This window comes from Gobius niger (genome assembly GCF_951799975.1).
Source record: "Gobius niger genome assembly, chromosome: 15".
Lineage (NCBI taxonomy): Eukaryota > Metazoa > Chordata > Actinopteri > Gobiiformes > Gobiidae > Gobius > Gobius niger.
The window spans coordinates 25,005,482-25,030,919 of NC_136866.1; the positions used below are offsets into that span (position 1 = coordinate 25,005,482).

Genomic DNA, 25,438 nt, shown 5'->3' on the forward strand with positions numbered 1-25,438 from the left:
CATGGGGAGAACATACAAACTCCACACAGAAAGGCCCATCCAGGTAGGAATCGAACCCGGGACCTTCTTGCTGTGAAGCACGAGTGCTAACCGCTGCTTTGTAACAAAGTGTAATAACTTGTACCCATGTAGTACATGCACAATGGAATAATGTATATTAGTACTTTGGAGGAAATGTAATACGATACAAGACATTTAGTGTTAGGGCTTATTTGTTATGGTTTTATGCTGTATTACATTATTTATTTATTTTATTTTATTGGTTTATTTAATAATAATAATAATAATAATAATAATAATAACAATAATAATAATAATACATTTTATTTATATTGCACTTTACATTTCAACGAAACCTCAAAATGCTAGTTTTGGTTGGGACAGTGCATTAACAAACCCTTTTGTCCTTCCAAACTACAAGTACATGTAATTCCATCATGTATCTAACCCATAGGTAGGTTATTACACACTGTTACAGCACATTACTTTGTACTAAATTTGCTATAGGTACAATGTATGTGTTGTAAAAAATAAAGTGTTACCCTCTTTTATAAGGTCCTGGTCAATATTGTAGATGCTTTTGGTGGTGGGACAAACTGAAGCACCCAAAGGAACCCTACAAAGACACAAGAACGTACCATAATCTAACCTTTTTGCTCTGAGAAAAGACACTGCTCTGCTTGGAGTCAATTTGAGCATCGAAAGGCCCAGTGGAGCTGTCTGGACTTTAGTAGTTGGGGGCAAGAGTTTTGAGATCTTGAGAGACAGACTGAATATGCAGGGTGACTCCGAAACGCCGACGCAGCATTGCTTTCGTATTTGATATCCGCTCATTTGTATCTTTTCCCTCCAGGGACAAACAGAAAACTAAGTCGCCGCGCGTCAGAGTCTTTCGCGGTTCTCGTTTTACCCCTCTGAGGTGCATCTCTGCCCCAGCGCCTGCATCTGACAGCAGCTCGCAGGGACAGGCCCGGGTTGCATCACCGAGGAGGCAGGTGTCACGGCGGATGCGAGCGGGAACAGACGAGGCGCCGGATAAAAGCGTCCGGGGCATCTGCGCTGACAGAGAGAGGGGGAGCGAGAGGCTGAGGATCCAGGACAAGGTGGAGCGGGGGAGAAGGGGAGCTGCCAAAGTCTCATCAGCACGAGGAGGAGTCGACTCGGGGTTTGTTTTTCTCCATCTGTCACGCCGGGTTTGGGCTGATACACAATTTGGGTGAAACGACTATACCAGGTCTAAACCATGGCTGTGTCCGAAACCATCAAATTATAGCCTCTAAGTACAAACACTAGCAACTAATCCTTAACCTTTCATGGGGTCGACTGTTAGATCTCTATGCAGTTAGTGAACTAGAGCTTCAGAGCTATTTGCCCAATTCGACCGTCCTTACCCAGAGGAAGGGGAAGTGACATCACCAACAGCTGTTTTTCTTCTTCTTTAAAGTTATTGGTGGAGTGGGGTGGCCAAGGGGGGTGGGGGGATTGGCGCAGTGGCTTATGGGATGGCACATAGCTCCTATCTCCACCAGAGGTCCCTATTCTAAAGTGGCTAAGATAGTTAGCATTGAGGCTCCTTTCCCAAACTACTTCCTAACTGACAGCCCAATTCGGAAGCTTCTTATCATGGCGGACGCTGACACACATCCGGTTTGGCGTAGGACCTCTTACCAATCTGCAAACACCCCTACCTCCAATTATGCATATCCAAATCTCAAAGCGTATTGACTGGAAAGCTTGCGACCGATACGCCAGTGTGACGCCTCATCTGAAAGCCCGCACTGTTTAGTTTTTAAAAATATGTGTGGGTGAAACACAACTTACTTCACACTTGTCATGCCCAACATTGACCACCACCCTCGAGCCCGACCCTCACAACTGATCAGGTGGGACGGCAGGTGAGACACAACCCCGTAGGTGCACACTGTCATTGTGGCCTTGGGCAAGACACTTTACCCACCTTGACTTCACTGGTGTATGAATAAGAGTGTGAATGGGTGAATGATTCCTTGATGTAAAGCGCCTTGAGTGCCAAATGAAGCACTACATAGAAATTAGATGAGTTTCATTGAACTTGAAATAAAAATGTATATTCTACTGGAAAATTTTGTCACTTAGCAATTCAGAAATTCTCTAACCTCTTACCACCCGTCTTAACCGAGTGAATTTTCTCCAGTTTGTCTTTACCCAAATTTGGGTAAAGCCCAAAGCAAAAAAGTGGCAAAAGAGCAACAAAAACGTGCCGGAACAGCAACAATAATGCAATAAAAAACATGACTAAAGAGTGATGAAAAAGCCACAAAAATGCGATGAAAAAGTGACCGAAACAAGTCAGCAGTTGTGTAGGTCTTAGCTTTCAAATAAGACGTTGCACCTTATGGATTTGGGTACAGCTGAACTGGAGAAAATGCACTTGGTTAAAGTGGGCGGTAAGAATCTAAACAATGCCACATATTGTAAACTTGTAACTATACCAGCCATTTTAATTTTAATCAGGGTGTGGGCCGGCAGTAAACAGTAAATGGTGGATTGCAGAAGGCATCCCGTCCAAATAGATGACACTATTTAGGAAATGTATAATCTATTTGGCAATTATTCATATCTACCAAACACGTACATCTGCAACATTGTGACTGTGTATGTTTCATTAAATATTTCACATGCTCGTGAGCCCACTCCTGGCCTAGAGTAAAAGCCACCTCTTCAGAAGTACCTTTCTCTCCCCCCGTCTCTCGCCGCGGACCATGCCAAGTCAGTTTAGAGTCAGTAAGAACATTAGCGTGTCACAGCTTGGGATTTTGGCGTTTGCAATTCTATTACAGCGGCACGGCAGCAGCGCCTCTGAAGCCTCCTGCACCTCTCTCCTCCCGCAGCCAGCCAAACAGATGCCGCGCTTTACATATCAAAGCTGTTGACTTGCCCGGGCCGCTCCTTCACGCCTCTAATGCTCTTTGCTCCGGAGCGCCGTATACCTCCGCGCCTTGATCAAGTTACTAAACGCGGCTTTGCACATGGCTCGGCACCAAAGGCAGTGGGCTCGCGCGCTGCGTGGAACCTGGAATTTCGGGCGGAAGGCTGATGCTAGCACGCAACGCGACGGGGGCAAGGGAAGATGGCCCAAAAAAATCAGAGGAAGTCGTCAATGCACAGTTTGGGGCGGAAGCATAGTTAGTGTCGGGAAAATCAGCAACATATGTGCAGCGCTTATTATGCACAACTTTCATATCCGAAAAGGGCTGCAGGACAAGTGCATTGAATAATGGTATATTATGCAAATCGATTTTTTAAAGCTTTTTACCACGTCACAGTGTTGCTCTCTCGTCAAAAACATACCTGGAGCAGTGTTTCGAGCCACTTCAGCATTTTTGAATAATCTTTCAATCTTCTTCAGTGGCTCCTCCTGAGGTCCTACGTATACAAGAAATGCATTCCTCACCTCTTGATCTCTTGCTAAGCTTCATCCTCTCATCGCGGAGCAAAAACACTTGCCATCGCTTTACTACAGCCACACAGGAAACAGCAGGATATTTTATTTTAGCTTTTAGATTAAAGGGACTATACAGAGTTTAAAAATGTTAAAATTAGGTATTTTCCTCCCCCTACATGTTCCAGCCATGTCCTAATGTGTAGAATGAGCAAAGACATATTCACCACAACTGCCTCTAAAATCCTGCACTGTCACTCAAAAAACTGTTAATTTCGGGTCTGAAGTGCCGTCATGCACAAGCTTAATATAGAAGCTGCAGTTACACGTATGACCTGAGGTGGCAGTAGTGAGTATAAAATGGCTAACTTGCATCTAGCCCCTTTAATATGGCAGATACTGCAGAGGCGTCACATCTTTATCATGATAAAGATGTATCATGATAAAGATGTGTTGACATTATGACCAAATTGATTGACAACCTTTATTATCCCCAATGAGGAAATGTGTCTTGAGTTCATTGCCACACATAAAGTATAACCTTTCATCTAGTTAGTCAAGTTACATTCAGTACATCCCAATAATCCAATACAGTTCATCTCAGTTATGACGCCTCTTCATCTGCTCTTTATCCTTCCATTTGTTTAAAAAAGACACAGAGTTCGGGAGGAATGAGAGCTTGTATCTGTTGCTCTTCAACGCTGTGCTCTGCACCGTCTTCCTTCTGGTAGAATTTCATATTCACAATTCAGAAAATGTGACGGATTCTCAACGTTTTTTTTCTGAAAGTATCTTTCATGGACGGAAACTCTTTTGTGTTTGTCAGTTTCCTGGCCCTCAGGACTAGTCTCTCAATTTGTGTTTTGCTCTGCACAGTTAGAATTTCTACCAATTTGTGTATTGGCTGCCATGCATTTTCATTTTAGGCTGTGTGTAGGCTGAAGTGATTTTGAGGCTTCTTGCGAGAGGAAGAAGCCTGCAGCCCTGAAAGTAAATACTGTATGTCTTTAGAAAAGTTCAATGTGAGCGACAGAAGAAGAGATTGCAATCAACAAACATCTTTTGTCTTATACACACACAAATGATTTGATCAAACACAAACTGCTCAGACACAAAAAGCACATTGCAAAATCAGGAGAGACGTCACTTTAATGGGAACAAGTCAAGTCTGTCTGGTTTCTTCACATCTTTTGGGCAATGGTGCACCCTATATCCCAGGATAAAGCACTAACTATAAGCTCAATGTGCTTATCTGTGCAATACAAAATCCTCCTATTTCAACCTGCTATGAGAAGCAGTGAGAAATAAAACTAACATTAGCTGGTGCCACTTTCTTGGGATCGAAAACTCCGATGTCAGGAAATTTCTGCCAAGAGATGACAGAGAGACATGGCAAACCCGGGTCATTATGGCGAGCCAACCTCACGACTGGTGTTTAAAGTTAACAAAGCTCTAATAGTCCATGAAATAGTGTCTTTAATCAACTAAATCATCACAGCATGGACTTTGGGCTGTGTATTTGGCTGGAGCCGCTTGCTCAGACGCGCCGTGCCGAAAACGAGGACACAGCTTCTTTAGTAACCCGCCAGATCGAGCACAGACACTTTGTGCCGTCTAACTGGGACTTTGATGCGAGATATCAATACGCTACAAGAGTCTGAAGAGGAGACGGCTCAGCGGGAGGGAAACATGGCAGAAGAAGGATGGATTTATCAATAGCGAAGGCCTAACAACGCTCTCCATTAAGGGTTCCGCTTTGAAGACAATGCACGGGTGAAAGTGCAATGTGACGCTGGGGCTTGGTTTCATTTTGTGTCAGAGTCTTGTTCAAAGGCACTATTTTTAGCGACTAAGCAAACAAATCACAGGAGGGACATTTGATCCAAGCTCCTGACACAGCCATTTTGAACTAATTGCTTCCTTTTTGATCAAAGAGCCACAAACCATACAGGTTCAAAATCCCAGGTAAAAGTTTGCTTTGCACATTGGCCATAATCTTGACAAAGCAGTGGGATCAGAATCAGAATATTTCTCACACTTTATGACTAGATTAGTATGACATATCACTGACTAAACAATAATCATTGCAATTATTATTGACTAGATACATAAGAAACATAATTTCCTGACAAAATGAACGGCCCTGTACCTAACTTTCCCCATTTCAGCCCTAGTTTTTAGCAACAGTTGAACTTCCGGGTTTAGTATCACACAACGAGTGTTTCTCAATTGCCAGGATCCTTTCTTTGTAGTCCACTTTGTTGTCTTCCTCGGGAGTGGGCTCCTCCAAAGCAGAGCCGAGCAGCTTCTGAGCCTTTTTGGAACAACCTCCGAAGTGAGCTCGCATTTAAAATCATATGATAAAATATCAATCTATGCTTACAAAAACAACGGTTTAATGAATGAAAGTGGCAGAAAGCTGTGTATAAACTGGTTTTGGTTGGATGTGTTACTGTGGAGGAGGGGGCGAGGGTGCGAGGGGTCTGGATGAACTGTAGCACCACTTGTGATGATGATTCCTCCAAAGTGGTTGAGACACAGAGGATCCCTGCATTTGAGAAACAGCCAGCAAGTCAACAAGCCCCTGCAGTGGTTCTAAGGCCCCCATAGGTTCCCCAATCCTACTTCAGTTACATTTAGTCTACAGTCTACAGTCTATACTTTGGATTATTGCCATAAATGAACACTCTGCCGCTTGGGTAATTCTCTCTCTTCTCAGCGCAATTCAACAAATTGTCCACAAGTCCAGGGAGGGCGCTGTTCTGTGATATGTCCATATGAGTCGTAATCAATGGCCGCTGGCTGCTCTGCTTTGTGACGACGACACTAGACGCCTCCATTGCTGTAGTACCTCCATATCGCCGCTAGTCTCCCATTGGAAAGCATTGCACTTTAGACACGTTAAAAAACACTTTAAAGCCTGGTTTCTGATTTTCTTAAACTTTCTACAACTAGATATTCCTCCTGTGATAATGCTGAGTTAGTTACAATGAAAGAAACCAGGCTGGTTTTCGCAAGGGCCGAGTCTACAGTGAAGATCCCGCCCTTATGCCCTTTTAAGGAACATCGCCATGTTTTCCCCCTCGAACTTAGTTATTTTGTCAAACTGGGAGGAGTGAGTAATGACAGTCTATTAATAACATATGTCTATGGTTGTAATTCAGACTTCAGACAACCACCAGTTAAGTTTTGATTAGGAGGACTCCACATAAAGCAATGCAGACACAAAGCTGCTGCCTCTTTTATTGCCTATGAATGTCTGCAAACACATACTGCAAGGGCTCAAAATGGATACATACATGGATACATAAGACAGGTTACAGAGGAGCTGCGCAAATTATGCTGATTTATGCAATTACTTTTTGTTGGAGGATGGATGCGCTGTATTTAAAGATCCTGCTTTTGATCCCAACCACACAGGACTTTTCTGCACACAGTTTGCATGTTCTCCCATTGTTGTCGCTTTCTTATTATCACCGAAAACATGTGGGTCACGCTGGCCTTGTGACAGCACGCACAATTATAATGACAAGTAAATGCACTTTGTAGAACATTTTCGGGAAAGGAAATGTCAAAATTGATGCACTGAGCTTGATCTTTGTGAGCCACGACGCGATGATGCTAAACAGTGACGAGGCGTGACTGGGTTTATTACGCTGTTCCTCTCTCGCTCTTTCAGGTGTCAGCGCTGTCTGTCTGTCACTGACCCGTGTCTGCTGTCAGTGGGGCATGACCGCCGTGTTATAGTCTGGATGACCTTTGTGTCTTACGTCAAATAAAGGGCCGGTGAGAATGACCTCAATGCTGGACAACTCGAGACACCTCGACATAATCTTAACATGTCCTTTTCAGAAGCCCCTGCCAGTTTTGAAGGTGGTGAACAGAGACAAATGTAAAGATAAAGTTGAAGCTTTGCTATAGATTACAGATATGAAAATGAGGGGGAATATTCATATTTTGTATTGCAAAATGTATGTCATTGGGGTGGCCCTCAGGCTTCTATGTGCTTTTTTACACAACTAACATTTTATTGTGAGACGGAGCTGGCATTATGGTTCCATGCCTAAATAAAGGTGTGGGGCAAGGTTTGAACTAGCCTGGCCTTAGCCATCCGTAAACTCCGGTCAATTATCATTTCCCTACATGTACGTCTGGGCTTGATCTCAGCGATTCAGCGAGCGGGGGAGGCGGGTGTTGTAGGTGACGTCAAGCATTTGCGCCGATTTGCGGGTTGTAGTTTGGCAATGGCGGCGGATACGAAAGAGATGGAAGCTCTTCAATCCGTCCTGCCTCGGCTCACAAATACCCAGAAAGCCTAGGCGTTAATTCAACCTGGGAGACTAATTTCAGCATCACATACTTCCAGACAATGAGAGGGCCACACCTCAGCCATCAGCATAAGAGCCGCACCTCCATAGCAACCAATCATCTCCCTCGATCCCGCTTTTAAGCCCCAGAAATCATGGTTCGTTCGCTTCCCAGCCGCGCTGCGACCCACCTCCACCCCATCTCCGCCTCTTCCGTCCACGGCTTCTACCTGCCGCATCTTCACGGGTCTTCCATACCACCACCAGTGTCCCGGCTCCGGGGGAAGACATCCCTAACTATAAGCTGTTCATCCATACTGACTTTCATACATCGATGTCTACCGCCGGGGTCTGATCGCCAAAACTAACATAAATGGCAATAAATCTTCCTAATCGCTGCTTTTGTCTGTTTGAGTCTATCCAGGTTGAATTAAAATTGAAGCCTTGGAATGTGCAAGGAATGCCCCCAAGAGTTATGATGGAGTTATGATGGCTCGATTCACTCACGCTAGCGAAAATCAGATCCAATCGTTTCAAAGGAGTTCACCCCTCCCACCTGAAAACGGAGATCAATTGAGAAGTTCCAGACCCTTGCACGAACTGAAGTAAGTACGAGGGTATGGTAAAACCAGGCTAGGTTTAAACCTCTTTTAAATGAAATCTTTGGCCCTCCACGCCGTATACTGTCGTGGATTAAAGGAAATCCATGAGACTAAGGAACAACAAAACAGGACACTGCAGTTCAAAACTCAACCAAATCAGCCTGGGAATTAGCCATTACAAAATCAATCTGGAAAACATTGTCAAGACTAGAAAGTTTGGAGTCTGTAGGAGCCACTAAAGTAGAGACATCGTTTTGTTTGTTCCGTCTACGTATTCAGAACATCTCTGCTTATTCTGATGCTGAGGTCTCCCAGATTTGGTTTTTACTTTTTACTCTAAGAATTTAAGTGAGAAAACTCGCTAAAATTCTCAACATTGGCCATTCTTTAAAAGGCTGATTCCTGATGTTTCCGAGACGCATAAGTAATTCTAGGTAATGCTCAATAAAACATTGTACCAAGGCCAAAGTCTAGTTTAAAAAGAAGCCTTGGAAAATTCGTATAGGATCTTTACAGAGAAAGACACGGAATTTATACTGAAAACGATCATTTCTTTTTCATGAGTGAAGTTTCAAAAGGGCACACACTTGACACTTGAACAGGGCTCTCCGCGGTGCAGGAGTACGGCCTGATGCTTTCCATTTGTTACACATTATGACCCTCAAATCTCTCCATAATTGATATAATGTGCTTTATAAATATTGAATTCACAGCTTGACCGTGAGAAGGCGAACAAAGTCCTTGCAGCCAATGATACAGTTCGCAGCTCCGTTTATGAATCAGCGTGGAGTGCGTTTGTCGGGATTTAGTCGATTTATGAAACATTTTACTGCGTGGCATGAATTCAAATGGATACTCTTTACTCTGAGATGTTCAATAGCTCCGTGAACAAGCAAGAAAGTGCTCCTAAACGTGTGTATAGCATTCACATTTTATTACCAGATAAGGACTGAAATATAAAGTTGAGGTTACAAATCAAACATGTCTAAGAGCATTTAAGGTTCTGTATCATGCAACATACTTTTTTGAGCATTCAGTCTTCTTATACTATTGTATACTCATCAGAAACAAACCTGGAGCATTGTTTTGCTTCCTTGCCAACATTCTGATGTACATCACACGGAGATTTCTTTAAACTTTCCTTGAATTTTAGTCTTTAACAAACTCTCTTCCCCGCGCTGATTATCTTTTTTAACCTTTTCAATGATGAAGAAGTGCACCTCTGCAGACGCGTTGTATAGCATCCATAAACCTAGGGGTATTTTCTTGGCACGGAGAACAGTTTTGCTACAGAAAATACCAGGGCTACGCCATCTGAAGGACAGTACTGGGAAAAAGTTTGAATTCAACATAATTCAAGGAAATATCTAAGGTTTTCTCTTCATTGTTGCTATATATGCTATGTCCTCCAACTACAAGGGAAAAAAATAAAAATCACTCATCCTCCACTCATTGTGAGGTATAAGAAGACTGAAAAGTTGTTATATCATGTGTCTACTACAAAGCTAGTCCCAAAGAAAATGCCAAATGGTCAACATAAGACCATCCTCTATAGAAAATAACTACAAATGTCCACTAAAGAAGACATCTTTTCAACACCTATATCAATACTCAATGATAAAATACAGTTAAAATAGGACATACTGTGTTTAAATGAGTTGTTAGAACACTTACTGTATATAAAATATGCAAACACCATTTAAAGGGACTATACAGAGTTTAAAAATGTTAAAATTATGTGCTTTCCCCCCCCTACATGTCCCAGCCATGTCCTAATGTGTAGAATGAGCCCAGACCTGTTCACCACAACTGCCTCTAAAATCCTGCACTGTCACTCAAAAAGGTGTCACTTCGGGTCCGAAATTGCTGTCATCCGCGAGCTTAATATAGAAGCTGCAGTTAAATGTATGTCCTGAGGTGGAAGAAGTGAGTATAAAATGGCCAACTTGCATCCAGCACCTTTAAATCTAAAATTTGCTCCATTTATGAATTCACTTTTCTTCTTCTCATTAATGTGCTCGCATTGATGTCCACCAGTTACCAAAGCCCCACCCCTTCACATTTTTCACATTTGGTACCATTGAAGAGCTCTAAATGTCCTCTGTAGACGCCAAAAGGAGTTAATTCAGTATGTATATTGGGTGGGAGATAATCAGGTTTAGAAATGTTCTCTGCAGAGGACAAAGTTGCATTGCTGGTAGTCAGGAGGACATTTACATTAAACATTTGCATGAAGTCTACGAAGTCATTGGTGAGCTTCTTGGATTGGACTGGAGAGACCTTTGTGCTAAACTAACACCAAGTTATTGTTTTTGGGCGTTAAAGAGACTCACAGTCATATTTTGTTATTTTCAGTGAGCATTATATTACAATCTGCTCATTGTGCCCATTAAAATGGCAGCTTCCCTTTCATTACAGCCCTATAACGTATGCCCAATTATTTCGCGGCACTTCACTGGTCTGCTTTTGTTCCACGTTTGAACTCCTCAGATCCGGCGAGTCAGAAAAGTGTGTGTAAAAACGTGCTATTCTTTTAATTATGCGCCCGACACTATCATTCCGCCGGTGTTACCAATTAACCGGGGGGGGGTGTCTCAGCGTCCAAATCCTCTGTTTACTTTGCGGCGTCGGTGCAAAGCCACTAACCTCCGATACGCGCTGTCATCGCTGTATAAACGCAACCAATCCAACAGTCTTCTTCAAAGCACTTGCAAACTTCATTAATTCCCCGAGCGCCCGGGCGGTGGGGGCGCCGCAAACGTGACTGCCATGGTAACGGGACGGTGCCGTGAAATGGGGACAGAACTGCAAAAGCTATTCAATTTATGTGTATTCAGGAGAAAGTCAATACAGACCTCTTTAGTAGAATTTAAAATGTGTTTGTGTTAAATGCAACACTCTTGACCAGTGACTCTAAGCTTTTTTTTTTTACCTGTCGACCTGCTTTTATGTAACAAAAATGGAGAGGTACTTGTTTTTCCAAAGACACTTGTGGAGGAGAGGTAAAAGTTAAGATGTTGTTAAGAAAATTATATCTGACTTTATTTACCTAAATCTTTTCAGATGCTGTTCAACGTGTTAAAATGTGACATATCAACTCTTTAACAGGCTAGAGATAAAGGGCTGGAGCTACTGGTTGGAGATCCTGGTTGAGACAAACATTTAGGGTTGTTTGTATCCAAGTCAAAGATTTGGGCAAATTTAAAGGAGCATGCCACCGTTTTTACATACTGAGATATGTTCTTACCTGAGGTTAGACGAGTTGATGCGTACCTTTCTGGTCTTTGTGCGTGCGCTCAGTCAGGCAAAATGACTAAAGATGTTGTTAGCATGTAGCCTCTCCCAACATATTCCTTTAGCTCCAAACGGGGTTGAAGTTAGAAGCTTCCAAGCTCTTCCACAGGCACAAAGACCAGACAGGTACGCATCAACTCGTCTAAGCTCAGGTAAGAACATATCACAGTATGGAAAAACGGTGGCCTGTTCCTTTAAGTAAGTGCTTTGTTTGACATTGTTCAACCATACAACGAAATAGTGTTCAGGTGTTAGTCCTGAGCCGCTGCGACTGAGCCGTGTGAGCCACTGTGGGCCAACTTGACCCGCATGGTTTTGGAGGTAGAGGAAACCGTAGCACCCGGAGGAAACCTGGCTGCCTTCAGTCTCCTCTGATCCTCTTAAACGGTGACAAACTGTTTCAGAGCGTGGTGTCCTGCACTGGTCAGCTCCACGTTCTCCTTCCAATCCACAACAGTCTTACACTATCTTCTGGGAAGAGTTTAGCAGTTAATCTAATCTCCAGTGAACGTCCATTAGCCAGAACAATAGAAATGACAGAAGGCATGTGTGGCCGTGTCTCGCCCGGATACCTCCTCCTTTGTCCCTTCCTTGTTTTCAGTTTCATTTCCCCTGTGCTGCAGGTGTGGAGGGCTCTTGGTACCTCTTCAGTGTTTCTCCATTATTTATGTAATTATGGGCTTTTGAACTACTTTGCTCCTCTGATGTCTTTACATCTTAATTGGGTAGAAAACTATTGATATTTCAGCATTTGTTTAAGTAGTTTTGGCGTAATTATGGAAAGCTACAATTTTTCTCCTCTTTGTTTGCCCCCCAACTGCTTCAAACATGACCATATATGGACGATTCTAGAGATGCCGTCTGATCTATCCCCTCTGAAAGAGTCTTTGTAACATATATATCAACTAAATTAAACCTTTCTCTTGTGGTTCACAAAGAGTCCTTTCCTGCGGTCGATGTAACATGAAACATGAAACAAAGATTAGCAATAATGTTCTGTTCCTACTGGGAAAATAAAGTCTACCTCTCCTTATGGCACAAAGAGCATGTTACACAGACCATGCTCCTTTGCTCCATTTGAGCCTATATATTTTTAATAGGGTTGCACTGGAGACCCATGAGGAGACTGCAATATCATGACCCTCCACAGAATATGGCTATAAATAAAGGTACTATGTGGTTACAGTGAGAGCTGGATCATTGCAAACCTTTAATAAAACTGTTTATTTGCAAGTATGTGTCGCCTTGCTGATTTTTGTGAGCGCTTTTTAGGTCGGTTTACAAGATACGGGCTGTACATTTTCAACCCTAAAATCAACCCATGCCTCATTTGTACAGATGGGGCATAATATGCAAAAAAAACAGGCAATTCTATAACATTTTATGGAGGATGCAAACCATTTAGAAAATCAGCCGGCAGGAATCCAGTGCAGGGTAGTAACAATAAGCCACGTCAGGCTAAAAACAACATTAATTCAAAGCATTTCTACAGATATGGCTCGACACACGGCCCCTCTGTGTTGTGTAGAAAAGGAAGGATATATCAATAGCGCTTGTTTTGCTTCAAATATAGATAGAAGAGACTTTTGAGAGACTATTGGGACTGCACGGGTCAGTGCAGGTGCCCAGCAAACAAGAGCAAACATTGAAATTGAAAACAAGAGGCGAGATAAAAACAAAGCCAAAGCGGAAATGCAAGTTGTACATCATTGTCTGATAATGTGCTTTCGGCAGGTATCAAGGTATTAAGGCGAGACGCGGCAGGTTCAACACATTGAGGTTTGGCCAGTTTTTCATCTTAGTTTTAGTGTCAAAGTAAATCAAATGAATGGCTCATACTCATCCTTTACAATGTTTATTTTTACTTTTTGAACTTGTGCCTTTTCCTTGCCTTTTGTCTTGAAATCACAGGAAGTGCTCACAATATTTTTAATATCTAATTCTGAGCCTGCTTTACTTAAAGAAACAGGCCTCCATTTTTCCAAACTGATATAAGTTCGTGCCTGAGCTTAGACGAGTTGATGCGTAACTGTCTGGTCTTTGTGCGTGCCCTCAGTCACGCAAAAAGACCAAATATGTTGCTAGCATTTGGTCTCTCCCAATGTATTCCTATAGCTCCAAATGGGGGGGTGAAGTTAGAAGCGACCAAGCTCTTCCACAGACATGCACAAAGACCAGACAGGTACGTATAAACTCGTCTAAGCTCAGGTAATAACATATCTCAGTGTGGAAAAACTGTGGCCTGTTCCTTTAACCCCATAAAACAAGGAGTTATTTGTATTTGTGGGGACATCCCCCCCCCCCCCCCCCCTACTAAATTCCTTGAGAACAAGGGTGGCCATCACGTCAGGGCGATCGCAGAGTCCTATCACTTCAATACGGTCTTGCATTTGGTCCCGGATTGACACACAGGAAGACCGTCTGATACATTCTGTTTACACATGGGAAAGTACTGTACAAGCCTGAGGGACCCGCGAGCCACAAAGAGAATAATGACTGTCACCGGCAGAGCACCAGTGGCATTTCAGATGCATTCCTTTGGCCACGTTTACGTGCGGCGGCCAGCTGAGACCTGATATTGTGACACGCACTGGAGGGAGGAAGACTGACTTAAATTGAAGATAAAGAACCTTAATTAAAGGGACTTTACAGAGTTTAAAAATGTTTAAATTAAGTATCTTCCTTCCCCTACATGTTCCAACAATGTCCTAATGTGTAGAATGAGCTCAGACGTTTTCACCACAACTGCCTCTAAAATCCTGCACTGTCACTCAAAAAGGGGTTAATTCGGGTCCGAAGTGGCGTCATGCACGAGCTTAATATAGAAGCTGCAGTTACACGTATGACCTGAGGTGGCAGTAGTGAGTATAAAATGGCAGTGGAATCTAGCCCCTTTAAAGCAATTTTAAACCGTTTATCTCATTTAAGATGGCCATTTTTCCAGTGTACCTTGTTCACTCTGATTCTGTCCTTCCAGCAGTCTGGTGTTGGTAGATGCGAGCCAAAACACCTGACTCTGTTCAAGTCTGAAGCCCCGCCCCTGAGCGTTACCATGGAGCTCCACTCAAATAATAAGAGCAAGAAATGAAGAGATAATTATTTTAGTCCAGGTCCTACAGCCACATTAATTATAAGTGATGACAGAATAATAATAAAATATAACATTGTGCCGCTTTGTCACAAATAATCATTCATAATAATTCATCAAATACATTTTCTAAACTAATCATGTTATTTCATTGCTCCCACATAAAAATCGAACACCTAGGGTTGTGATTTGTTCCACTCATGCATCTCACCTGCTGATGTCATGAGTTGATGCTCCTCTGCGTTATAAACTTCACTGGTTCATTTCATCAATCCAAATTTCAACCAAGAATACATTTAAACATCGAGGACAGGAGTACAGGAGCTGTAGGATGAGCCTATTGTGTATGTTTTGGAAAACCCATGCTCCATACTGTGTGAGAACTGGGCCTGGGAACTTATATTACACCAGACCATTAAAAGTCCTTCCCCCTCGCACAATAAAAAAGAGCGCTCACGAAATTGCGTGGGCAGGTCCCGTCTAGATTAAAAGCGCAAATGAGAAAATATGGATTAACTAAGTAGGCCAAGAGGAAAACAATGACTTTTTTTTATATTTCCTATTATCATTTGCCAGAGAATTGCGGTTAAACCCACACGGGCGCCTTTCACTCGCTTCCCATCCGTCTTTTTTTTCCCCCCCGCTCTCCCTTTTCCTGCAAGAGCGATATCCACACAGCGGCTCTGTGGCTTTGAATCTCGAAACTTTTCATTCCTACATCTCCCGCTCAAATCTCCATACATGAATACAGAATGAATACTTGTGGGAATGAATTAGCCGGCAGTTAATTAGCCGTTAAGCCATCTCTGAATGTCACTTCTTAAGGAGCGCAGAGCAGCTGCATGTGGCGGCGGTGGGGGTCTGGGACAGGGACACGCCAAGGAGTATGAGAAATGGACTTACCGAGGGTTTTAGCCGTGCTATTACGCGCCCCAAAAGAAAAAGGGAAATACCTGGAGAAGCGTATTGTTTCGTTCGCCCGTGAGTAATCCTATTTTCGTGGGATTGTCTCCTGTGAGCGGCGAAACACGCTGAAAATGCTGGAAGTGAAACAAAAGAGTGCGACTCTGCGGTTTTAAAAGGTCTAATCTAACGCATTACTCAGGCTTTTGAAACTACTTTGGAAACCTTATCCTTGGTGTTTGTCGCAGTGTAACTTTGAATAATGTGTCTGCCTAAAGAAAATGTACTTACGCGCCTTTGAAATACTTATATGAAACACGTCTGAGGGCGCAAGCACTGTGGATGAGAGTCTAGAGAAGTATTTTCACAAGTCAATAGGGTTGGAGGCTCTACAATCCGAGAAATAACATGAATAACATAAGATCTTGTATTGATGCTGGGGGAGTGTGACCACCGTACAAAGCCTTATCCAGCACAGCCCAAAGCTTCTCAATGGGGTTGATGTTCGAGGATGACATTAAATCGCTATTTATCATACTGGGTCTGGCTGTAAAGTCGCATTATCGTAGCCTTGACTGTGGTGCTCAGGCGCCTTCACTTAGCCACTGAATGTTTTGCTTGCATATCAGTATGACGCACAACAGGGTATTTATCCCTCCTCTGTGGAAGCATATACAGACTTGAATGGTAGGACTAGCGCAATGTCTCCGGGTCCCGCACCGACGGAAAATAAACTTCTCCTGCATAAGACATCCAGACTCCTGTCTATGTTTCATCTATCCTCTCGGACGCCATTGTTATTTCTCTAACATTTAATTTTATCCTCTAACAGTTAAAGCAATACTAAGTAACTTGTTTACCTTAATAAATCCCTTTCGCAGTCCCTCTGGGGGTAATACAAGTGTTAATGGGATGATTGGAGGGTCTTTTATCTCTGACTGGTGTCTCTGACCAGAAAACCACAGTTTCAACTTTGCTTCCACCGGGTCGGAGTCACCAAAACACATTAATAGAATCACGAAGAAGAAGAAGCTAACAAGCTAACGGGCAAAGCTATCTGCGGGCTAGCACCACTGTATTTACAGAAGAAGAAGATCTTAATTTATATAGCGCCTTTCACAGACATAGTCACAAAGCGCTTTACACGAGACAATTGTGCGTTCACTCCATACTCGGTGGCACAGCCAAGTTTGAGTGACAAAAATGATCTCCATTGTGTAATTGGATGTACAATATCCCTCTGTCCCTTTGTCTTTACTGTCAGTGTAGTAGTGTAGATAATTAATAAGTAAAAAAAATCGCAACATGCTACAACACCTGCAGTGGCGCTTATGGCCTCTAGGGGCACGACTCACTGCTTTAAGATCTGGACTCTGTGGTGACCATATCATGCTCCCTGAACAACTCCTTCATCAGGAAAGAAGAGATCCTGAAGAGAATAACCTGGTCATTCATGATGATCTCATTCTTTGGACACATAGTGTTGCTGAACCTAGAAATCACAGAAATACATTTAACTCTGAGCCTGTTCCTACAAATGCGCTCATTTTAAATTGAAGGTTCCATCCCCATACAGATGAACAGGGAAGCCAGGCGTGATACTAACATATGGGGAGGTATGTTTCGTCCTTTTGGCATTTATTTTATATAACTGGTTTCTTTATCTCCCCACCTGGAACCGCCACCTTAACGTGGTGGAGGGTTTTGAGCACCTGAATGATCCTGCGGGCTATATTGTCAGGGGCTCTCCCAAGGCAAACAGGTCCTAGGTGACGGGTCAGACAAAGAGTGGTTCAGAAGCCTCTTATGAGAGACCAACAGGCCTGGTTAGAACCATGAGGCCGTCCTTATGTGGACCCACCACCTGCAGGAGGAGCCATAGGGGCTGGTGCAATGGGATTCACGACCCAGCAACGGAAAAGTGGAAGAAACTGGATGGATGGTTTCTTTCTCATTAACATCTTATAAGATGATGTTTAGTGGCCAATGGATGTGCATCCAAACTACAAAAAGCAGAAACTGAACTGATTAATATGTAGCATTTAGCTCAGAGACCACACTAATTTGACTCTAAAGTAAAATCTCAAAAGGTCTGTGCATTTGTTAATGATTTCTAACAAGGCTTTGACCTAAATGTGGCCAATGGGTTGACAACAGCTGAAAACATCTGGTTATCTGGCTTCATAATTTGCTATGTTTTATGTCTCTTTTTTTTTTTTTACATATGTTGCTGAACAAAGATCTGACAAATTGCAGCAACCGCAGAACAGAAAAGTTAATTAAATCCAAGTGGACACTTTTTGCTGGTCCAGGAGTGTATACTGTATTTTGCACTATAACAGTATCAAGACGCAAATTACTTTTTCTTTTTCTCTATGTGACATTGCCTGTCCCTGATGTAAAAACACTGAGGCTTCATCGATTACAATGGCATATACCAGAAAAGGTGAGTGTTACAGTCTTACAAATGAGATACTATTCAAATGGTGTTGAAAGAAACACCAACTAAACGATCATATTAAAATCAGCTATTCCTTCATACACATTATCTCTGAGGCAGTTTAAAAGTAAATGGCCACTGCAGCGGTCTATCTAAAGTTATTTTAAAGAAGCCTGAATAATAGTGCTGGCATCAGTGTCTCTGCCCGAGCCGCCGTGTAATAATAAAAGTCACTCCCAGTCGATAAAGTCCTCCCTTCGGCGGGAGAGGTGGAGTCAAAATGGCCGCCTCGCAGACCTGACTCAGGCCGCTCTGGGACGGGATTAATTCCGGCGCCTTCAGAAGGAAATTGGATGGGCGTGGAGGGAGAGGGATGTAGAAAGTTCACTTTGGTCACACCGGACTGCGGCGGAGTAATTACAGCGCATACAAAGAGAATAAATCACGGACATCTGACACTTTAGTGCACACATCGACTGACCCGAGTTTCCCAGTTAGGGCCAGAACTGAGTTATGGAGAATGAGAAAGTGTAGGATCAATCATGGTGTTCGATAAATGTCAGAGTTAGGGGTCTTAAAGTGGACATTTTGTGCATAAATGTGGCTTAAAAACCTGCTTTTAGTCACTTCAGCAATATTATTTTATGTTTTATAGCTCTAAATAATTTATGTGTATTGAAAGAACTCTTCATCAGAAAGGATTGTTTGGTTTTAACACCCTCTGCAGGCAGTTGTGGGAATTGTCTGTGTCAAATGGAACATATAAGCTTTCATTTTCAGCTCGTGGCATGCTAACAGATCAATGGTGCCTTGATAAGCACAGTTTGAGCGCAGAACTGCTCAGAAATGTGGTTGAAAATGTGGGCAGACACTTCCTGGATCTATTTATTAAGCAATGCAGGTGAAACTCATCACTCAATGTTTTAATATTTTCAGATTTGCTCTCTGAACATCTAGAACAGTTGCTCCCAATTTTTGTTGACCCTGAACCCTTTATTGGTACCCCCAGTTGCAGATTATTTAGAAGGGAAGGGGATCTGATTTCTTCACTAATAACTAGCAAGTAATAAAAGAAAACAAGATATTCCACTCTGAACAAATCTTTGTAACTGATGGTTAATGTTTGTATCCTGGTTTGCGTCAGACACTGTAAGCACCTTTGTTCTTTAGTTTTAAGGACAAAAAAAAAGGTGATATTTTCTGTTGGAAAGACTCAGTTTTAGACCAGACGAGACGAGACGACATCCTTGAGCTTCCTCATCCTCTTCAGAGAAGACTTTAAAAAACAGCTATTATAGGACAGTCTAGACAGAACTTTTCAGGCTGTGTCTGTATTGTGTTCCTCAGAGTATTGTATATTAAATTATTATTTTGCTAAAGAAAATACAAACAAAACATGAAGATAAAGGAAGCTCAAAAATCCATTTTGTTTCTCATATTTACTGCAGTCTTCAGCAAAAGTTTTAAACTGATACACTCCAAAAAAAATTAATATATTTGATCAGAATATTTGAAATTTGAGTTGTTTTGACATGTTAAGATTTAGTTCTTCGATTATTTGACTTGTTCTGAGATGTTTCTGACTCATTTCCATACATGCTGGCAGTTTTACTTTCTTATTTCAAGCACAATTACCTCAGAACCAGTGAGAAATGTCATCAAACATGCAAAGTGTTCTTGGTCCGATTAGGAAAAAGTCTAGATGACTGAAAACTGCTCAAAACAAGATTCAAATTCTCAAATCAAGCAATTCAAACCTATGCTTGAAATTTCGTTTTTGTAGTGTATCTCTTTTTATTATTTTTCCCCTGTTCACCTTGAGCATCTCCCCTGAAAATACCAATACACTTCTCATGTGCAGTTTTCTCGCAGTGAACAGAAACCAGGACACTCTTGGTCTGTCATATCTTGCAACTTAGATACATAACCAGCATGTCCCAGTTCCTGAAATCCGTGCTCAGTCTTTGTTCAAACACACACACACACACAGCAAACCATCGAACATAGTCATCACCGTGACACGCCCGAACATTATATCAGAGGAGCTTGTACTCACACTGCACGATGAGCTCCACCACGGCCTCGCGCGGCTTGACGTTGAAGCCGTTGAACTGGCTGGTCTGGCACCGGTACGAGCCGGTCATCTCGCGCGACACGTTGACGATCCGCAGCACGCCGTCGTACGTCTCCATCTGCATGCTCCCGTCGGGCATGGGCGCCTCCTTGTCCGCCCGCGTCCACAGGATTATGGGCTTGGGCTTTCCTGAAACTAGGCACTCCAGCTCCACTGTGTCCCCCTCGCGTGCCACCAGGGGAGACTTGCCCCGGGGGACGGTCAGGTTGGGGGGCACTAAGAAAGAGAAGAAAAGAGGTGGGACTGATATGGGGCTCTAGAAAGTTATAGTGAGCGGTCGAGGCATGTGGTCAATGGGGGGGAAGGGGGGGTGGGCGAGTGAGTGAGTGAGCGGGTGAGAGCGGCAAGGTCACATACTATGCAATTTAAGCCATTCAGTACTTACCAAATAAAATGTGAAAAGGAAATTTACAGAACTGTTTAGCTAAACCTGCAGAGGAGCATGTTTGAGACCATACCTTTAGGATTTTTGTTGGTCTAATGCAGTAGAAAAATAAAATATTACTGTTGAAAACAACAAAAAGTGATCTAAAAATTGGTAAAAATGTACTTGTTTTGAGTAGGTAAGTAAAATGATCTGCCAGTGGAGTATTTTTGCACATAAAACAAGAAAAAGCAAGATCTTATTGCTCTTAAGATAAGATAATATAACTCACTTTAGTGTGTCTACTTGGCAAGTCAAAAATACTGAAATTGGGGTAAAATAGTCTTGCTGGAGTCATGCATTTTAGCAGGTGAATTTTTAATCAAATGTCATCTTGGAAAGGCTACATCTGAAAAAGAGAATAATCATCTTAAAGCAGTACTAAGTAACTTGTTTACTTTATTAAATCCTGTCTGAAGTCCCTCTAGAGGTAATACAAGTGTTAATGGGATGATTGGGGGGTCTTTTATGCCCCCCTGGTGTCTCTGGCCAGGAAACCACAAGTGCAACTTTGCTGCCTACGGGTCAGAGCCACCAATAAACACTAATGGAATCATGAAGAAGAAGCTAACAGGCTAACATTCAAAGCTAACTGTGGGCTAGCACCACTTAAACATATTCACATCCAAAAAAAAAATATCTCCATTGTGTAATTGGATGTACAACAGCCCTCTCTCCCTTTGTCTTTTCTGTCAGTGTAGTATTTACTCTCACAGGCAATTAATGAGTAAAAAACCGCAACATGCTACGACACCTGTAGTGGTGCTTGTGGCCTCTAGGGGCATGCGTTACTTAGTACTGCTTTAAGGAAGAAATGACATAAATCTACTTGAATTAAGAGATTAAGATTAAACCTTGTATTCCCAATGGAACCGGTTATTTTTTTTTCCTCAATCCATTTTATTTTGTATTGTAATTTCAAATGAAAAATAAATCTTTTTTAAAACTTGATATATAATTACCGGTTCCCAATGGAACCAATGGTAATTTTTCAGACTGATATTTCTGCTTGTTCTATTGTTGTTCAATACAAAGAAGTTTATTCAACCAATTTCAAGTCATTTATCTCATTTAAGATGGTCATTTGTCCAGTGTTGTCCCACTGAAATTTGTTAAGCGACTCAAGAACTATTGTCAGTGGGTGGCACACCTTCCCCAGAGAGATTTCTTTCAATATTTCCACAGAAAAGTTTCGAAACGTTACTTGAGTCTGGCTATTGATTTCAAGGCCGTGAGAACCCAGGGTGCTAAGGGTGCCGGTGGATGGTTTACGCATTGCAGTCAATTATAATACATAGGAAATAAGCAATCTTGTCCCTCAGCACCCCCTAACCAAAACATGTTCCCACGGTTCTGGTTGATTTGGTCATAACTTACATCTCAATCCAAAATCTTGACTATTCTTTTACACCAAAACACAAAATGTCCCACTGATCGATATGATTTTGACAATGTGCTGTCTGAAAGCGGGCCTTGGTAAAAGCACAGTGTGTGACCTTGACTGTAATGAAGCCGCCGTCCGTCTCAGCCGCTCTGTATGGAGGACCATGCGCGTCCCGCCGCTAATGGCCGGGCGGCTGGAGCTTATGCAGTCGGAGCATGGGCTCGATAAACAGTCGCGGAGGACACGGCAAATGTAATCAAGCAATGGCAAACAATGAGCAGAAGAGCGGACGAGCAAATGCACTTTACAGCCCGGAGGAGTGGAGGAGATTTGGCCGCTAAACTATTTTTAAATGAGCAAACAGCGATGCTAGCACGTCGGCGATCGTCATTTACATACGCGGTTAAACAGGGGTGCACTCCAGATAGCGCAAAACAATAGACAGCAGCGCTAAACAAGTAAACAAAGCCACCATTTAGCAAAGTGTAGCAATTTGACTGTCCCTAAAAATGTGCCTTTTTAAGATGCAAGAACAAATCAAATCATCCAGTGTCTTGTATCGCTTCGGAGTCATCCAGGAAGTATGCATTATAGCTTCTCTCTTCAGAAACTAGATTTTTTTTTTGTCATGGTCCGTTCATTACTCAACAATGTCTCAGTCTGAGCTCTGAATGAAACAACAACCTCATTAACTCACGTGAACAATGACGACGTTTGGGAGAGAAACAGGTTTGGGCAGCAGCTCCGAGATTGCAATCAACAACCAAGCACAAAGGCATCGAGAAATAAGTACAATTTTCTGGAAACTAGTAACTAAGTTCAAGAAATCTGTTCAAGTGCAAATACAGTACAGGGTCAAAAGTTTGGACGTATCAGCGCTTCTTTATTTCAAACAATATTTACATTGATTATGTAGAAAACCAAAAAACAGGTGAAATAACTCGAAAAATGCTTTACATTTTAAGTCCTTCAAACTTGTCAGCCTTTATTCATTTTCTCACTGAGCTTCATCAGGTCGTCACCTAAAACCTGAACAGTCACCATTTCTGGTGACGACATGGTGAAGCATTCATTCTCATGGAGAAAATGTTTAAAATTTTGCAAAGCAGAAGTCAAAGCAAAAAGTGGCTATGTGGTAGAATCTATTTCACCTTTTTTGTCTAAAACATAATTCCATATGTGTGAGAATCTACAATGTAAATCAGGGGTGCCCAAAGTCCCCTCCTGGAACCGACACCTTAACGTAGTGGAGGGGTTTGAGTGTCCGAATGATCCTAGGAGCTCGGTTGTCGGGGGCTTTGTGCCCCTGGTTGGGTCTCCCATGACAAACAGGTCCGAGGTGACGGGTCAGACAAAGAGCGGTTCAGAAGTCCCTTATGAGAGACCAACAGGCCCAGTTAGAACCATGAGGCCGTCCTTCTATGGACCCACCACCTGCAGGAGGAGCCATAAGGGGCTAGTGATCCGCAATCCGGCAACGGACAAGAAGAAGATGGATGGATGGAGGGTGCCCAAAGTGTGGCCCTCAGACCAATTTTTGGTGGCCCACAGGGTTCTTATTGTATTAGAATACATGGTACTTACATACAGCGTAGTGGATAGCGTAGGCTACCACAGAGTCATAAAAAGTCCCGAGCAGAGGCCTGCTCACTCCGAAGGACCCCAGTCTCCTCAGCTTTGACCCTACAGGTGTTGTGGGACCAATCCAGTTTATTGAGGTGAACAATGTTGAATGCATTTGTGGCCCTCCATGGTTTATACATAGTTGCCCTCTATGTAAAGCAAATACATAGACCGGTGTACTGTATTTATATTGACTAACTTGTGTCTTGCATTCTGACTACAAGAGGCTTTTGAAGCTAGAAGGGACAGAAACTGTAACACACTGCACAGCTAAACACCAAACCCTGTTTAGCCGACAATATCTTTGTATGAAACTGCAAAAGCAAATCAAGATGCGGAAACCTGTTGTGTCACGTCTGAGAGTGTTCAAAAGAATGAAAATGTGCCCAGTGTTTTAGAGAAATCGGTGTCAGAGGGATTTAGCGCCTCATCAATCAAAAGAAAAGAAGCTGCCATGTTCCCATAACAACCATTACCTAAATAACTAATCAGTCACTTAGTCTAAGCAGCAGCAGCAGAACAATCTGCCTCTTCAGCATCTCCCTCCCCTCCTCTTTACCACCACTGCCAGTGCTTCAGCCCCAGGGAAACAAATCCATCAAGTCCAAATGTGAATAATAGTCCGTCTATAATAAAATATCCCGCATCTTCTCAACAGCATTTTCTGGTGGCTACATCAACACAAGAAAGCAATAAACTCACCCTCTGCACCACATCGCATTGGTTTTAGAATCATCAATATTATGCCACGGCCATCACCACCGCCGTAATATTCTTGATGCGCCCATAACAATAAGGCCGTTCGGACAGTTCCCGGCAGCCGTTATCATCTTTATGTGCACATTTTTATGTCGCGCAACAGTCTCGCGGCGATCAGTCTCAGCAGTGTTTTAAGCCTGCGCCCCACGCCCCCCCCCCCCCCCCCTCCTCGAACGCACCGCCGTGTGACTCCGAGCGCATTTACAACGGCCTACCCCCCCTCCCTTCGGTGATATAGCGTTACTGCCAGCCATGTAGCGAAATATGGCCCAATAAACACTCCGCCTTTGTTTAACAGACCTTTAAGAGCGAGATGCGACACCGGCAATGCATACGAAAAGAACCAGTTGTGGCCTGGATTTAAAAGGCTTCAGAGCAGGGCTGTCACAATAATTACTATGTCGACTTATCGTTCAATAAATGACAAATATTTGTGCTCAACATTTATCGTCTTCACCTTCATTAGCATTTTTATGTGACATTTTTTGAATGTAATACTATATTTTTCACGTTAAGTAGGTTGCATTTCATTTGTTGTAATTTATTTGTTTTTGTCACGCAATCCTTGTCATGTTCTCATCACGCTTTTTGCGTGTTTTTTCACAGTTTTAGTGACTATAAAATGGCTAACTTGCATCTAGCCCGTTTAACATAACTTCATTTAATAATGTCTTATGTCCTAGAGGTGTAGGCCAATAAAAAACACAAGGCTAAGTGGTAAAAGTCTGTCTGAAGCATAAGGACCGTTTAAGAGCTGAAGAGAAGAGAATTATTCCAATGATTTTAGCTTAAAATGAGAACAAATGGATGTTTTATAGGCTTGTTATAGAGCTATTATGGAAGTATGAAGCGAAAGGTTTCAGGAAACTAGGCTGAACAACTACAAGTATCAGAAGTTAAAATAACACAAAAAGTTCTCCCAAGTTCATCCAATTTCCACTACGTTTCCTTTTCTGCAGCAGGCAGGTTGAAACAGGCAGCTCCTCGTGTAATTTGTCAATTAGCAAATTTGGCAGAAACAGCTGGGATTTCTGGAGTGCCATGTGCTGCGAACGCCGC

The 25,438-nt window shown here is 42.6% G+C and overlaps 1 protein-coding gene and 2 long non-coding RNA genes across 6 annotated transcripts in view; 2 read left to right on the plus strand and 1 right to left on the minus strand.

Moving 5' to 3' along the window:
• The window catches only part of LOC306975364, a 712,990-nt gene that overhangs the window by 232,184 nt on the left and 455,368 nt on the right, over positions 1–25,438 (plus strand). The window lies entirely within an intron of this gene.
• Positions 1–25,438, minus strand: part of LOC306975210 (MAM domain-containing glycosylphosphatidylinositol anchor protein 2) — a 489,592-nt gene that overhangs the window by 149,796 nt on the left and 314,358 nt on the right. For 2 of the 4 annotated variants that reach the window (XM_079572669.1, XM_079572668.1), the window contains exon 9: positions 20,112–20,432. In XM_079572669.1, coding sequence (XP_079428795.1) covers positions 20,112–20,432 — 321 coding nt within the window. The remainder of the gene's footprint in view (positions 1–20,111; positions 20,433–25,438) is intronic. The other 2 variants (XM_079572670.1, XM_079572671.1) reach the window with 1 other exon arrangement.
• LOC306975363 overlaps positions 1–25,438 on the plus strand; it is a 117,540-nt gene that overhangs the window by 22,944 nt on the left and 69,158 nt on the right. Inside the window, exon 2 of the long non-coding RNA XR_013793696.1 lies at positions 23,276–23,456. This is a non-coding gene — a long non-coding RNA (uncharacterized lncRNA). The remainder of the gene's footprint in view (positions 1–23,275; positions 23,457–25,438) is intronic.